Source organism: Prionailurus bengalensis, chromosome E2 (genome assembly GCF_016509475.1).
Source record: "Prionailurus bengalensis isolate Pbe53 chromosome E2, Fcat_Pben_1.1_paternal_pri, whole genome shotgun sequence".
Taxonomy (NCBI): Eukaryota; Metazoa; Chordata; class Mammalia; order Carnivora; family Felidae; genus Prionailurus; species Prionailurus bengalensis.
The window spans coordinates 47,608,492-47,624,897 of record NC_057352.1 but is presented as its reverse complement, the minus strand read 5'-3'; the positions used below and the strand labels follow the sequence as shown (position 1 = coordinate 47,624,897).

The window sequence follows — 16,406 nt, the reverse complement described above, 5'->3', positions numbered from 1 at the left end:
TGAAGAGGGTGGCCCATGGGCATTCCTTAACTCCCATTTCTGCTTATTATCCTCCTATTCATTCTTTAAAACTGTCCAATTCTTGCTTTCCTTGTTTTCCCTGCAAAGTTGCCTTTGCACCAATACTATACACTTTACTGGCATGTCTTTAATATGGCATTTCACATTCCAACTTGCATTGCAGTGACCTCTGTATATCTTAACTTCTAATTAGATTATAAACTCCTGGAGGCCGGGGCCATGTCTGCTTCTATAGGACATAGAGATTTATACACAGTTAGGTATTAAAGGAAAGTAGGAAGTAAAACAGAGAACAGACAATATCATTGGCTCCCAAAAATGTGAGCTTGTGGTCTGGGGCTAATTAACAGAGTACTTTCAAAATTTTTAAAAAATTAACATTTTTTTACAGGGTTATTGAAGTATACTTTATATATCATAAAATTCAACCATTGTAAGTGTACAGTTCAATGATTTGTTGAAAATTTATATAGTTGTGCAACCATTTTACAATCTGGTTTTAGAACATCTCCATCACCTCAGAAAATTCTCTCATGCCCATTTGTCACTCCTGTTCCTACCCCAGCTCCAGGCAACCACTAATCTGCTTTCTGCCTCTATGGATTTGCCCTTTCTAGACATTTCATATAAATGGAATTGTATGTCATCTTTTGTGTCTGTCTTCTTTCACTTAGCATAATGTTTTTGAGGTTCATCCAGGCTATAGAAAGAATCAGTATTTTGTTCTTTTTTTTATTGCCGAATAGTATGAATATACCATATTTTGTTTATCTGTTCACCAGTTGATAGATATTTGGATTGTTTCAGCTTTTTGGCTATCCTGAATAATGCTGCTATGAGCATTAACATAGTAGCCATCTGCAGATGTGATATTTTCCTTTAATTTGTTTAGCAAACATTATGGTGTACCTACTATGTGTCAAGCACGGTACCAGGTATTGGGGATATAGAAGCATATAAAACAGAATACCTGCCTTCATGCATTTTTCATCTAGTGGGGAGGGGGGAGTCAGCAAATTAAGTAAGTAAATAATGTAGTGTATTAAAAGGAAAAAGTGCTATGGAAGAGAGTAAAGCAGGGGAGAGGGATGAAGAATGCTTGCATGGAGGGAACTGTAATTTTGAATTAAGAATTTTAACGGAGGACCAAATTGAGAAGGTGGTATTTGAGCTAAGATTTGAAGGAGGCAGGGAAAGAGCCTGGTGGGAATCTACAGCAGGAACATTCCAGGGAGACATAACGGCTTGGGCTAGGGCTTGGGCTACAGCTTGGGCTAGGGTTTGGAGGTGGGAGGTGCCTGGTGGTGTCTGAGGAATCACTTTGTTCTGGCTGGAGCAGAGAATGGGGGAGAGTGGTACCAGATGAGGTGAGAAAGAAAGAGAGGTGAGGTCCTTTCAGGGCCACATAGTCCATTCTAAAAACTTTAACTTTTCCTTTCAGTGAGATAAAAGGTCATTGGAAGGTACTGAACAGACAAGTGAAATGATATCCTTTAGATGTTACAAAGGCCCAGATGTTACACACTGCCCATTCTACTGAAAATCAACTGTAGGGAGGCAAAGACTGAAGCAGAGAGACCAGCAAAGAGGCTGCTACAAGAATCCAGGCAAGAAGGGATGGTGGCATGGACCAAGGTGGAAGTTGGGAGAAATGGCTGGATTGTAAATATGTTTTGAAAATAGATTCCATAGGATTGGTTGCTGTGTTGGATGGTCGGAGATGATGATCATCCAAGGCAAATCGACTCCAAGGTTTTGGTCTGAGTACCTGGAGAGACTGAAGTTTAATGAGATTAATTTTGTGAGAACTGGGACTGAAAAGAGGGAAAACTTTCTCTAGTGAGAGTGAGTGGGGTGGCTCAGGTAAGAGAAGGGAAGCTCAGCCCAGCTCAAAAGGAGAAAGACAAAAGCTAATTGTGTCAGTTCATTCTGAATGAGAAGACTGAAAATGGACCATTGTGGTCACCAGCAAAAGAAATCCTAGACAAAGACAAGCCAAACTTTTGGCCTGAATATCTGGTGTATGTGGCGGAAGGGAAGTTAATGATGACTTCTTTCTTAAGCCAAACAAAGCTGAATTTTGTATTTACTCTGTGCAGCTATAATTGCCAACATTTAGATGGAATATTTTTAGTTAAGTGTTCTCATTCTTTTCAAAATAAGAATGTTGCTATTCTTGGGGTGCCTGGGTGGCTCAGTCGGTTAACCATCCAACTTCGGCTCAGGTCATAATCTCATGGTTCGTGGGTTTGGGGCCTGCAATGGGCTCTGTGCTGATAGCTCAGAGCCTGGAGCCTGCTTCGGATTCTGGGTCTCCCTCTCTCTCTACCCTTCTGTCCCCTCCCCCACCCCCAATAAATAAACATTAAAAAAATTTTTTTTAATGTTGCTATTCTCAGAACTCATCGATGAATGAGGTTCAAAGAGAAGGGACTTGGGAGTGGTATGTGGGTGTGTGTGCATGCACACATACATGGATAGGGGGATGTTCTCAACTGCCGAAGTCTTCTGTCTCTGCAGGTAAGCTGGGGGTGGAAAGCTACTTGGAAAAAGACATGGTCAAGAATAAATATTAAATGTGGCTAGAGCCAAAACAAGGGGGTGAACATCCTGGGGTAGGGTCAATTCAGAGGGCTTATTTTAGTGAAGCAGATAACCAACAAAATCCTTATCAAATTTTTCCCAAATTCAGTTTTTCTTGGCTTTGTTGAAGTTGATTTGATCTCTGAAAATTATAAAAACTGGATTCCTGGTCCCTCCAGTACTTGTGTGTAACTGTTGATTTGGACCTGCCTCTCTACTGATGGATATATATGACCCAGTTGAAAACAAACTGTGCTCTCTTCACTGTTCATTCTTTCTTAGTTTCCCCTTATTTCCATGTTCCTATTTTCTCTTCATCACACAAAAGAATGAAAGAAGTGCTCTTTGTTCACCTTTTTTTAAAGTCAAACTTTTTCTTTAGGGTTTCCCCTCCTAGAATGTGGTACATCATCTCATCTTAGGTGTGTTCATAATTGTTCTGTGGCTTGAAAGCCTCCTGTAGATAAAGAATGTCATTTCCTATGTGTATAAAGCTCAGCAAACTGTTAGTGATACTGGTGAACTGTTAGTTCCAATTTCTCTTCCCCAGAGGTCATGTTGAGTCTTCTGGGTTTAATTTTGGTTTGAGGTAACATGATAGGCCAACCAGATGATGAGAGTTCATTCAAATCTTCCAGTACAGGGAAAACATAATGCCTGGCCAAATTTGTCTGGTTTTGAAGATCCAAAGAACTGCCCATATCTGCAGAGAAACTAGAGTTTCCTTGATGAGAATTTTAAACATTTGTACACTATAGATACCAATGTGTTTAGAGGTCAAATTTCAAAGTCTTGGAGAAATGCCTGAAATTGTTTGAGACCTATTAAATTTCTACTTATTTATTCTTAAGTATTCAAAAGATTATTTTGTCTTAATTCTAAATTAATAGAAAATGACATGTTATGGATGAAGTCTGCATTTCACTTATAGATGTGCCAAAGAGCAGTATGAGAAAGGCATCAGTGCATTTTCTACTGCCTCTTTGTCTTCTTCTTCTTTTTTTTTTTTTTTAAGTTTTCTTTCTAGTGAAGACATAGATATTTTATGAGATTCTGCTTTGACCTTTAAACTGAGATTTGGAGAAAATAAGCAAGTTGGAAGTAATCTTCTGGAAGTAAGATTAGTTCTTGAAGTTACCATTCAGAGTTGAATGGTTCCAGAAGGCTGTCAGGTCCACCATGTTTCTCAGACAGATTTCTATCCAGGCCTCAGGTGTTTTAAAAGATGGAGAGCACTGGCCACCTGTAGGAACCTGTTGCCATATTTAGTCAATTTCTCAGCCCTACTTATGGTCAAAGAGATTATAGCTATTGCTCTTTCCTTGCCTATGTGGCTACTTGATCACAGAAGGAAATTAATTGGCCTGGCATGATTTGCCTTTTGAGAAGTCACTTTGGTTTCTACCCAATACTTTGTGCTTTTCAAGTTGATGCTAATTGATTGATGTTAAGTTCTATATTTTCCCTGATATTGAAGTTAAGCTGACAGGTCTATAATTACCAGGATTGTCCTTTTTCCCTTTTTAAAAAGATGAGCACTTCATTTACCCTTTTTCAGTCTACAGGGACTTCCTTTATCCTCTTGAGTTCTCAAAAATAATCGCTAGCAGCTATGTAATAACACCTGCCAATTCCTTAAGTACTCTTCAAAGTATGTCATCAGGTCCTGCTGATTTGCCTAAAGCCGGCTTTTCAAAATACTTTTTAACCATTTTATTCCCTATTCTAGTTTGCACTCTCTTCTGTTTCAGGTTGGCATTGCTCTGATAACTGGATCCCTGCTGCCTTTTCCCCTTCATTTAAGAACTGAAACTCTCATCTTTCCCCAGTCATTGTCATGAACTTCTTTATTTTAGAGGTGTTAAGCGAGGTATTTTCTCTGTAACTCTAGTTTAGCCTTTTATCACCAGATTAGTTTATCTGTTACTTTTCATATCTTCTACAAGTTACATTTCTTGTACTTTCTTGTATTGGTAGAGTGTAAAACTGTGTGTTTAAGTGACATGCATTTCTTTTGGATACATCTTCATGGTTCAGACATTTTTCTTATCAGTGATCTCTGCTTATCAGAGATTCCCTTTAAAGAAAAAAACCTCTTTATTTTGGAATAGTTTTAGATGTACAGAAAAATTGCAAAAGTAGTATATAGAATTCCCATATGCTCTTTACCTGTCTTCTCCTAACACTAACATTTTACATAACTATAGTACATTTGTCCAGCTAGAAAATTAACATTGGTAGATTACTATTAAACTACATACTTTATTCGGGTTTTATCTGTTTTCTCACTAATTTTTTTTTCTGTTCGAGGATCCAATCCCAGATTCCACAAGGCATTTAGCAGTTCCACATAACAAATTGTTTTTCATTCCCAATGACTCAATGTCAGTCATATTTCTGTGCCATAATTTCCATCAAGGATGTATTAACCTGTATTCAACTGGTTACTTTTATTTTCAGAAATCAAATTTCTTGCCCAGTTTTATGCTAAGAATAGTGTCCTACGTCCACTTCAAAGATGAGTTTGATAATCTAAGCTCTACTGAAAATCAGGGTGTTCTCCCCAGGCCACCACCGGGGCCAAAGGGGCCTGGGAAATTGCACAGAAAGACCTTTCTTTTTCTAATTTGATCATTCTTTTATTATGATACCTCTGTTGTTCTTTTCTCCTTTCACGTTAATTGAAAGGTTCCTGGGCAGGTTCAGGACTACAGTGAGGCAAGTGCAGATTTTAGGAAGGCATTCAGTCTCCAGGTTGGCACTTGAGGGTGAGTGCCCTATAACATTTGTACCCTTGGTACCTCATTTGCTTTAGCTATCTCTGTTCCTGGGTTTTGGAGCATGACATATTCTTGATTTACTAGGTTACCCACCCCCTGCCTGCGATCCCTGTAGTTACATGTTAATATCCGATGTAGTATTTTAATTTTGTCTCCTAATTCTAGTTCTTAATTATGACCTCTGGTTTATTTCTCCAGATCTTTGTTAGATAGTAGTCAAAAATTTCAGAAAGTCTTGGGTTTTCCCCTCTGTTCCCATATTACATTTCCTTGTAGAAGGCAGATCTTGCAGGGATTTTCTGAGTGGATGAGTATAAGTCTACATCTAATTGTGTATTTGTATGCACAGTCTCCAATTTAAATTCTGCACTAAGTGCTAGGAAAAAAAGAGAGCCTGTTTTAAAGCTTATTTCAAGCTGTTAGACCTTCTTCTGGGCAATTAGAATAATAAAATGCGATTTAATACCTTTCTCCTTCCAAGTTGCTAGGTACATTTATAAGCCACATGGCTATCCCTGACTGGGGGAATAAATAAACTTGTGACAGCAATGGTGAGAATATCAAAAAATGTTAATATTTAGAAAGAAGTAAATTATGATAATATTCTTCCTGAGATCCATTTAGGAAAACCAATGGATTTTTCTATGTTTGTGACCTCCTGGAGAAAGGACAGTAACGCTCAGTAGGATAAGGTGGGATTGCTTTGTTGGTAACATTTTTAGGACTTTGTAGAGGAAAAATCTGTGGTTTCGACAGAGAGGTAGTAAGTCCTGAAAGAAGTCTAATAGACCCAATTAAGAGAGACCAGACCACAAATATTGAAGAAGACAGTGGAGTCTTACACAGTCTTACACAGCTAAGGCTAACTAGGGGGTCTAGCAGCAGATCTATGCAACCAGTAGCTGCTTCATGTTTGCCAAGGACTCAAGTCCCTAAAAAGATATGAAGACTGCAAATAAGGCATCTTATAAACCCAAAGTTTTCAGAGAGCTATGGGAAAATATCTTCCAGCTGGCTTCCCAGCTTCTGGGGATAAATTTAGAGATGGGTTTACAGAGCCTAGAACTAGAGTTTCCAAAAAGAGAAAACCTCAGGCTTAATTGTTGCCTCAGCTGGTGAACTGCCTAGCCTACAGGTAAGTATTAGTTCAAAAAAGATAATCACTCCAGGGGAAGATGATCATGCCATTGTTCATACATGTGCAGGACAAGTGTTACTGAGTGTCTTGGCTTGCACACCTCCAGAAGCAAGCTCTGTGGCATGGGACTGAGTGTTAAATAGTAGTTTATGTGGGAAGTGATCTTGGGGAATTCAGGTAGGTGGGTGGAGAAATGAGACAAGGAAGGGGGTGTTATCAAGCTAGTTACCATTGTGGGTAGCTGGTGCAGGATCCCATTGAGGAACTCCAGGACAGAGCAAAGAGCATGCCTGGAGTATTCTATGACTGAGGGCCAAGAGACATAGATTATTTATCCATTTCCCCATCAGTCGTTGGTTGAGGGCTGCTTTTGGGGGCATTAGCCATTCCACATTTGAGCTTCTCTGGTGATTGGGTTCCTGCATCTAGAAGAAAAGCTTGTAGGCAGAGAGCTGCAGATGTGGCAATAAAGATCACCTGCTGTGCTGATGATCATTGACACCTCTAAGCGAGTGGGACAGTTGTTATTTTCATGGTTGACTTAGAAGTTTGTCTAACATCCATTAGGAGATGCTACTCTCCTTATATAATTAGGATTTGGTCTTTTCAGGTCTTTTCTGGCCTCAGATGCTGTAAATCCAGGTGTAAAAGGCCAGATAAGGAAAAGACAGGGCCTCAAATGTAGATGACCTTGGAGACAGCTAAATGAAAAAGTTCTGATGGCAGGGATGGGGTGTTCGTGTGTGTGTGTGTGTGTGTGTGTGTGTGTGTGTGTGAAAGAGAGAGAGAGCAAGAGAGAGCAAGAGAGTGAGAGAGTGCATGTATTTAATTCTGCTCAATAAATGCTCTTGAATGACTAGTGGAAGAATTTTCCATTATTGTTCCTGCCTAAGGAAGCAGAGGTGGAAGTTGAGGGAGCAGAGGTGGGTAGTAGCTGCTGAATCCCTTACGCGGTTGCTACTCATCATTGCCTCCTCCACACAGAGTTGGTTCTCCTGCAAGGTCTTCCCCTGTCTCTTGCAGACATCATGCAGATTTTTGATGTCAACTTGCAGGCTCAAGAGCTTGCTGTTCAGGCCGCTCACTTCTCGGTCTCTCTCCCCCACCTAGGCAGTCAGAAAAAACACGAGCATTAATTATAAACTATCAAGAAAATGCTTACTTTCGTTCACTTAACTGGTTGACAGAGACTTTAAATTTGCTGGAAATTTGTCCATCAACTCTTAGCTGTTATTACTCATCCAGTGTAACATTTACACAGTATCCATTTGCGAGGTGTCTGAGTGCTCTGCATTATTCAGACAATTACTTATTTACATTAATTAATCTTCACCCACTGCTGTGGGTACATCACAGACACTTCCTCTGTTTTTCAAGAGGAAGTCAGTGCCTAGAATAATTCCAGGCACCTCACAGACTGTCTATAAATATTAATGGTTCTGCCACTGATGAAATGAACATAGCGAGATGTCAAATGAACTTGTCAGGACTATAGTGAATCAGTGATGGAGTTGATGTGGATTCTGAAGTGTTTTAACTTTCTCTTCTACCCACTAATCCAACAGACGTCCTTCACCTGTAAACTGAGTGCTTTTCTGTGGAGACATACACCAATGAGAATAAAAGTAAAATCCCTGGGCTGGTTGCATAAAATAATCTGTCTTTGATTACGAGTGAAAAAGATTAGCTAATTACAGCTAGGTCAGAATGGAAATTAATGATAGAGATCAAAATAAAGTGTGCGGAGCCTAGTAACTTGGGTGGAGTTGGGGGTGTAGAGCTGTGGTAAGAGAGTGTGTGCTCCATCACACTAGGATGCCACCGTCCACTCTCACTGTTGTGGGTGGCAACAGTATAGAAAGAAATTAGGAAGAAGCCCTTTGTGAACCTATCCAGTGCTTTAGTCCTGTCACCGTGCAGACTTTTCATAACACTCAAGAGGATAGACACTACCACTTCTGAGTTTTAGATGTTGGAACTGAGTCCGGTACTTTTATGGTACATGATTATCCAAAGCAGGCTCTTAGGCAAGGATTCCCAGCATCTATTAAAGAAACACTCCCAAGAGAAATCAACCAGGAAGTGAAGGAAGCAAGACAGGAAAAGAAGAAGAAACCAAGGAAAGGCACTATTTCAGACAAAGTTCTCAAGGCAGTAGCTTTTGCCTGATCCCACAGGGAACTCTGGAGTGTAAGTTACACCTCCGGAGTTTGTCCTGATTAGTTGCAAAAGCTGGGCTGTTAGACTCATTATCAGCCAGTCAACGGCTAAGGGCTACCCCATGGGATATAATCTCCCAAGGACTTCCAGCTCTCTGCTCTTATGAGCAAAGTGACCCCAATAGCCCAAGGGCAATTCTTCTAAGAGCGTTTCAGGTACAAAAGCATACAGAAGCCATGGGTGCACAAAAATGGTAAAGTGATCCAAACGACAGTGCCCAGGGTCTCATAGCTGGTTGGCAGCAGAATGAGGAGAGGTCTGCTCTCCTGACCCTGTAGCCAGTGATCTGCCACCATACCCCACTGATTGCTCTGGCTTCTTAAATACATGAGCTACATAACACTCATCCCCAGGGGAGCTGGAGACCTGATATGGACATCATAAATCAAGCCTTACTGGACAGGTCAGTTTAAGAGACCTCTGCACAAGGCCAAGGGGGGCCAGAGGATAACCACGAGAATCGGACACCGCAATGTCAGAGTATTCGGAATTCAGAAGGTTTCCCAGAAGTGCTGCTGTCTCAGCTGATTTATTTCTTCATTTCCATTTAGTACCTGGATTTTTTTTTTTTTTTACCACTTTACAGTTTAATTAGGTTAACGGCATGGCTCTGTCATTAAAAGGATTTCATTATCTCAAAACTCTCTCTCTTCCTCTCTTGCTCCTGTCCCTCGTTCCTCACTTTCAGAAAAATAACAGTGGATGTCAACTGCCCCAAGCATGTAATTACCATTACAACAATTTACCAGGGACTCTCTTAAGAGAATGTGTGCAGAGCAGTTAAAAAAAAAAAGAATGGTGTACGGACACTGTTTTCTAACTAGAAAAAATCCTTGACTCGACCTGGAGCAGAAGTTTGATTCCAGTTCTTTAAATTCCTTTTCTCATTGCTGCCTCACTGGGAATAGGGAATAGAGGCTCTCTGGGTATTGAGACCCTAGGGATCTTCTCCCCCTGTTGCCACAGGACTCTTTCTTTGGCATCTATGAGCAGATTAGGCGACAATACAATGCCTGCTTTATAGAGTGTCATGTGCCCCATACTCTTGCTTTAATGCTGAATATACACATCTTAAGGTGAGGACCATGTCACCGGATTGTTCCATATGGAGCCTGGCACACTGTGGACTCATTAACAAAGTAGCAGTGATATACATCTTGAGCTTCTCCAACTTAAAAGCTAAATGCCTTCTCTTTGTCAGGCCAATAAAAAACCCCTCTCCCTCTACTTTTAGATGTCTTCTGAGCAGAAGACCTGCTTGCCACCATTCTAATGCACCAACAGGACTTCAGAATTGGATCTTTAATGTAGATGATCTCATCTAATTTGGACATTAGCTTTGACTCAGAGTGTCTGAGGCAATTTCTTCATTCAGAAAACAAGAGGTTTGGAATAAATAATTCTTAGAGGATTCTGCAAACCAACTGAATAACAAATGTGTTTTGTTGGATGTCAAATGAAATTTGCTTTTGAAATCAAAACTAGGGGCGTCTGTGTGTCTCATTCAGTTGAGTGTCTGACTCTTAGTTTCAGCTCAAGTCATGATCCTAGGGTCATGGGATTGAGCCTCAAGTTGGGCTCCGTACTGAGCGTGGAGCCTGCTTAATTCTCTCTCTCCTTCTCTCTCTCTCTCTCAAGTTAGGCTCTGTACTGAGCGTGGAGCCTGTTTAATTCTTTCTCTTTCCCTCTCTCCCTCCCTCTGCCCTTCTCCCCCACTCACTCTCTCTAAAATTAAAAAAAACCCAAAAAACCAAACAAAGAAACCCCTAACCATTCACTCTGAAAGTCAAAATCATACAGGGTTTTTTTTTATTCATCAGAACAGGCGTGGAAATGCTAGGAGAGCAACGAGCTGACTCCCATGAACAACAAAAGATTTTTACTGTAGGCAGTTGTAAGAAGAGGATGTGCTCACCTCAGAACTCCAGAAATGCAAGTGTTTCTGAGGTTCCAGGAAACTTAATTTCTTGCTAATATCTTGCACAGAGGTCAGTGTACACTATTTCTAATCCTATCTACTTTATGAAGGCTAAATTCCAGGCAGATGCCTTTTGAGTATCAATATGTGGCAGGAATTGATTTAATCTGACATTTCATCAATCAAAGCTCTGTAACCAGTACTGGGGCATGAGAGGAACTGAGATTCATAATGCTGACCTGCAGGCACCATCTGATCCTGCCCTAGATCTGAAGTCATTAACGATGGCTGAAATCACAAGCCTCTGCTGCTGGGTGAGTTTTCACTCACAAGCCATGCATTTATATACCCTGGTTTTACTTATACGAGGTTGGAATCTGGTCACCATTTGAAGGCATATGACATCAGCAGCAGCTACCAACCACAGGCAAAATGGTGAGGGCTGATACTGCAGTTGCAATGCTGATAGTTATTGGAAAACAGATTATTTACTGAAGCAAATCTTCTGTATTGATTAAATGGGTCTTTTTCAAAGAGAATGTCTTCTCGAACATACATTTCAAAAGCTCGGAAGAAATTTTGCTCTAGACTTCAAAGTACTGACAAATGGTTTCATGCTTCTTTTTGGGGGAAGCTGATGTGAAACTGAAGCCTGTGATTCAGAAGTAGTCTCAGAAGTCAAGAGCATTACAAAGATTTAAGATGGCAGCATTCTATGAAGGATTTGGCACTCAAACAAGAAACCTCAGGTGGTGGATTCCAGAGTAATTTTGGAGTCAACCAACGATACCATAAAGGTCATCATCTTTGGGAAATTATGTTTTTTATCTGAGGATAAAGACAAATATTTAACAAACAATGGAAACCACGACTACCATTCAATATGTATAAATTTCTAGTGAGAATTATGTTTTAAAATTATCATTGCTTCAGGAATGAAGCATTTTACTATGTAATAGTAGATTTTACAGTCATATACAGTAATTTCAAGCACTGTTATCAATCTTACTAACTTTATTCCTGAGTTTATATTTCCCTCAATAGAAACATTGCAGATTTTGATTACTTATAATGGGAATTAATGGGCACTTATACAAAGTTTTGCCTGTGAGCAAAAATTTTGGAACCAATTTTATTCATCTAGTGAAGAATGAGTATAATTTTATTGTGTTCTAAGTTCTTTAAAAATTGGCACACTACATAAATATATGGTTTAGGATACACATGACATATGACAGAGGTCAGCCACCTATGGGCTGATTTTTATGGCACTTGGGCCATTGCTACATACTTTTCTCCATCATACCCTTGGACAAATTATTTCACTAGAGAGTAAGCTCCACAAGAACAAGGATATTTCTCTATTTTGTTCACTGCTTTATGCCCACCCCCTAGAACTATGCCTGGCACATCTAAGGCAGGCCAAGGATATAAGTTGAATGAAGAAATGCCCTTCTAGAAAATCCATGCCAGATCCTTGTTCCCTGAAGAATATGCAGCAAATTCTGTACAGCTTCCTGCAGTAATGCAGCAGGAAAGTGTTCATTAGAAGAAGGTCTGTTAAAAGCATAAGTCATGTGGGACAATCCTATGCTAACCTAAACATCCGCCTTAAAAGCTTTCTGGAACAAGTGAGGGAATAGGTAAACACAGTTTGGCCAAAATATTAGACTAATTAGAACACTCCATTTCCATACCATTCCAGATAAAGAACAATGTTGGCAACAATAGTTAAGATCTATTAAACACTTCTTATGTCCTGAGCATTGGTGTTTTACACACAGTATCTTACTCAATCCTCACAGCAAGCCTTTGAAAAGGGTGCTAATTATTCATATTCTAAGTAAGGGGAAGTAAGGGGAAGGAAGCTCAGAGAGGGTAAGTAACATGCCCAATATTATAGTGCTATTAGATGTGGATGACGACCCACTTTGTTCAAGTCTGGGCTCTTAAATGCTATGGTCTGCTGCCTACATCTCTGTGATATTTTGGGATGCTTATTACTGGAGTTTGAAGTTAATTGTAACAAAGGTTCGACTCCATGTGTGTAGAAGAGTTAGGAGCCTTACCTCATCTTTCATTTCCTTGGCACCTCTCAATTCTTCTTTAAGCTTTAGCATTTTCTGAGCTTTGTTATAAACCTGCAAAAGTCCAAGAATTTAAGATGGCAAAAATCGAAATAAGCCTGGCCCTTTAAAGGTTTTCCCATCTGGATGTGTGCTCTCAGCAGGGAGCCTGGAAAAATTTCCCGAACTGTTAGCAATACCTACTTGTCTGCCCATCTGTGTTTTCAAAAGCGTGTTAAAACCTTTACCAGAAAGACAGGACCAAGGATTTACAGGTTTCCCCCAAAACCAACACTTGGTGGGCCAAAGAGTTTCTGAATTCATAGTTTCTTGGAAAGCAAAATATTGAGATCTTACTTTCTAGATTTCTCACTATTCAATGGCTCAAATATAGTTAACATTATGCACTAATTATGAACCAGACAGAATGTGCACAACCCAACTTCATTCTCAGGATAACCCCACTATCCTTGTTTTACAGAGGAGGAAACTGAAGTCCAGAGAGGCTAAGTGACTTACCCAAGGTCACACAGGCTGTCTTACTATTCCATGAGGAGCTGTCATTAACTTATAACTATTAATTTGGAGATATCTGATGATGTGGTTTTTTCAAAGCATCAAGTTACTGTATGTTGGTGCTTATAAAGTTATGTAGAAACTCATAGAGTGCTGAGAATTATCTATATAAAAAGCCTCAAAGAAAACCAAAGATTTTTGCACATGTGTGTGCATAACTACAGGATAATGTGTTTGAGGTCATAAAGAACTGACTTATTAAAATAATCCAATTTATCATGTTTTTCATTCTAAGACTAAAGGAGATTTCCGCCAGGCACTTACCTGCAGAATAGTTCCAAGAATGAGAAGCTATCAAAATACTCATTCTTTGTAATGAACCACATCCCCCACCCCTAATATAAGCCAAGAGGAAGAAAGAATGCTGGTGAGACATGGAATTTGGAATGTTTTATGGGGTTGTATTCTGATATGTTGCATTGTTTACCCTCTTTAGTCTTCGTGCACAGAGGTGCATCATGGGAGTGGGGGTGTAGCTCAGGCTTCCCCAGTAGGGAGAGGCCAGGTGATGCTGCAGTGACAGACAGCCCCCAAATTTCAGTGACTTAAAACCATGAACGTTTACTTCTCACTGTGCTACATGCCCTTTATGAGTCAGCTGGGGCTGTTCCTCATTGTCCTCAGCTGGTAGAACCTCTGTCATCTAGTATGTTGACTGTTGCCATGGCAGCAGAGGGGTAACATACAGGGTCTTAGAGTGGAAGTGACACACTTCACTTCGGCTTACATTTCATTGGCCAAAACAAGTCACGTGGTCATGCCTAACATCTTCCTTTATCCCCTAAAGGAAGTATTGGTGACCATCACAAATGATGTCTACACTAGGTGTCTCAGCCAGATGGACTGCTGTAACAAAGTATCACAAACAGGGTAGCTTATAAACAACAGAAATTTCTCACAGTTCTGGAGGCTGAGAGATCCTTGACCAAGTCCCCAGCAAGTTAGGTGTTTGGTGATGACGTTCTTCAGAGACAGCTGTGTGTGTGTGTGTGTGTGTGTGTGTGTGTGTGTGTGTGTGTTTCCTGTAACTTTACATGGCTAAAAGGGCAAGGGACCTATGTGGAGTCTCTTTTAGAAGAAAACTAATCCATCTCATGACCTAATCACATCCCAAAGTCCCCACTTCCTAATACCATCATTTTGGGAATTAGAATTTCAACACATGAGTTGGGGGGGGGGACATAAACATTTAAACTAGAAGATTAAAAGTAATGTGGCATAAAAACACTAAGCAAGGCTCTAGGCCACCAAGCTTCTAAACCTAGTTTAGCACCCATGTCAAGGAATGGCCTTTGGAATGAAAGGTACTCATCTATCTGAGGCTTTGTTTCTGGCTCTATAAACTGAGGTTGGGGGGTTGAATTAAATGACCATTGTCTCTAAGGTTTACTGATTCAATGTTCTACCATGATGCACATGTTTCTTTAGTATAACCAGCCTAAGCATCACACAAAAGTTGGAATGGGACAAATATATCCTGGAGAATAGTATTCCTCCAAAGGCAGGGGTGTCTGGGTGGTTCAGTTGGTTAAGTGTCCAACTCTTCATTTCAGCTCAGGTCATGATGTCATGGTTCACAAGATCAAGCCCTGCATTGGGCTCTGCGCTGCCAGCATGGAGCATGCTTGGGATTCTCTCTCTCCCTCTCTCTGCCCCTCCCCTGCTCTCTCTCTCTCTCTCAAAATAAATACATAAATATTAAAAAAAATATTCCTCTACAGGCAGACCTGCAGGATGGTCTGGAGATGACTCGTAAATCAAATAAAATCTTATCCCAAGGACAGAAAGGACTGTCTAGATTGTGATGGTTTTGTCAACTATGGAGTTACACAACTAGCTGCAAGGGCCAAGAATGTTTGGAAGGAGAAGTGTAAGGCATAGGGCCTCATATTTACATGAAAAGATATTGGACTTCACTAAGTAAAGTAAGTTAGAAGAAAAGAAAGAGAGAACTAAGTTGTGTGTCTCCATGAAGGAGACATGGGAATCCTGTGAGTCATTAACAACAGCAGTGGGCAATTTGGAATTGCTTATGGTGAAAAAAATGGAAGGGTTATATGATAAATTTTCAGTGCATTTGACAGTAATGTTTGCCAGATGGGTAAGGAAGAGTGCTTTGAAGGAGCCTCAAATGCTTTATAAAATGATCATGTGGAACCTTCACAGTGCTCTCTGAGGAGTGTGGCTGGACCAATATTTTGTAGAGGACAGAACTCATAATAGAGGGAGGGCTCCCTACCTGATCTGTGGGTACAGATCTCTGGGCCAAGGACTTGAATGTCTTCTCTCTTTTCAAAGCCTCATTCTATGTCTTCTGTATCTCTTTTGAAATCGCCACTTCTTCATGCCTCATCTCTTCCACTGGCACATCCAATTCTGCTGCATCTGCCCAGGGAATTGCTTTCTTGTATTCAAAAGTCCTGCCCTCTTCCCCCCTGCCCCAGCAGGCCTTCTCTTCATGACGGCTATGACCAGAAAAACAAACAAACAAATAAACAATTTTAGTGAAACCAGAAAGTCAGAGTATCCAGTGATGTTTTGTGCTTCCTGGTTGGCCTCAGCTCACACTCAGAGCACCTTCCAGATTCTCAAGAAACACCTAGCATTGTACCTCACGTGAGTCACTAGTTTAGCACGTATGAACTCAGATGTGTAAAGAAAAAGTAACTTTTTTTATTACTCAACCTGGTTACTGAGCCTCATTCCAACAAATGGCAGAAACAGCATCTTAGCTATTTCTGAGAAAGTGCCATCATTTTCAGGTTAAAAGTAAATCAGTTCACATCTCCCTCCACCTCTTTACCTCCTCTTCAGAGTACACCTAAATTTTGGGGTCCTAGGTTGGAGACTGGCATCAGAGGAGGCTCTGGTCCATGGTCATGGACATCTCTCCCAGATTGAGTGTGCTAACAGTGTCCTGGTCAACAGGCTGGATTTATTGAATCTTCCTCATACTGTGGGCTTTGGGGCTGCTGGCCCTGTTTCATTTTCCAAGGATGTTCCTAATGCATAGAGAAAGACAGACAGACAGACAGACACACACACACACACACACACACACACACACACACACACACGAGATTCGTCTCAGGATTTCTCTTATT

At 40.5% G+C, this 16,406-nt stretch overlaps 1 protein-coding gene across 6 annotated transcripts in view; it reads right to left on the bottom strand.

The window, feature by feature from the left end:
* The window catches only part of PMFBP1 (polyamine modulated factor 1 binding protein 1), a 50,765-nt gene extending 35,053 nt beyond the window's left edge, over positions 1–15,712 (bottom strand). For 5 of the 6 annotated variants that reach the window (XM_043599561.1, XM_043599565.1, XM_043599560.1 and 2 more), the window contains exons 1-3: positions 13,567–13,695; positions 12,730–12,801; positions 7,473–7,628 (exon numbers count right to left, since the gene is read on the bottom strand). In XM_043599561.1, coding sequence (XP_043455496.1) covers positions 7,473–7,628; positions 12,730–12,780 — 207 coding nt within the window. In that variant the 5' untranslated portion in view covers positions 12,781–12,801; positions 13,567–13,695. Of the gene's footprint in view, positions 1–7,472; positions 7,629–12,729; positions 12,802–13,566; positions 13,696–15,541 lie in introns of those variants that run through there. The other variant, XM_043599562.1, reaches the window with a different exon arrangement.
* Positions 15,713–16,406: the final 694 nt, after the last annotated feature.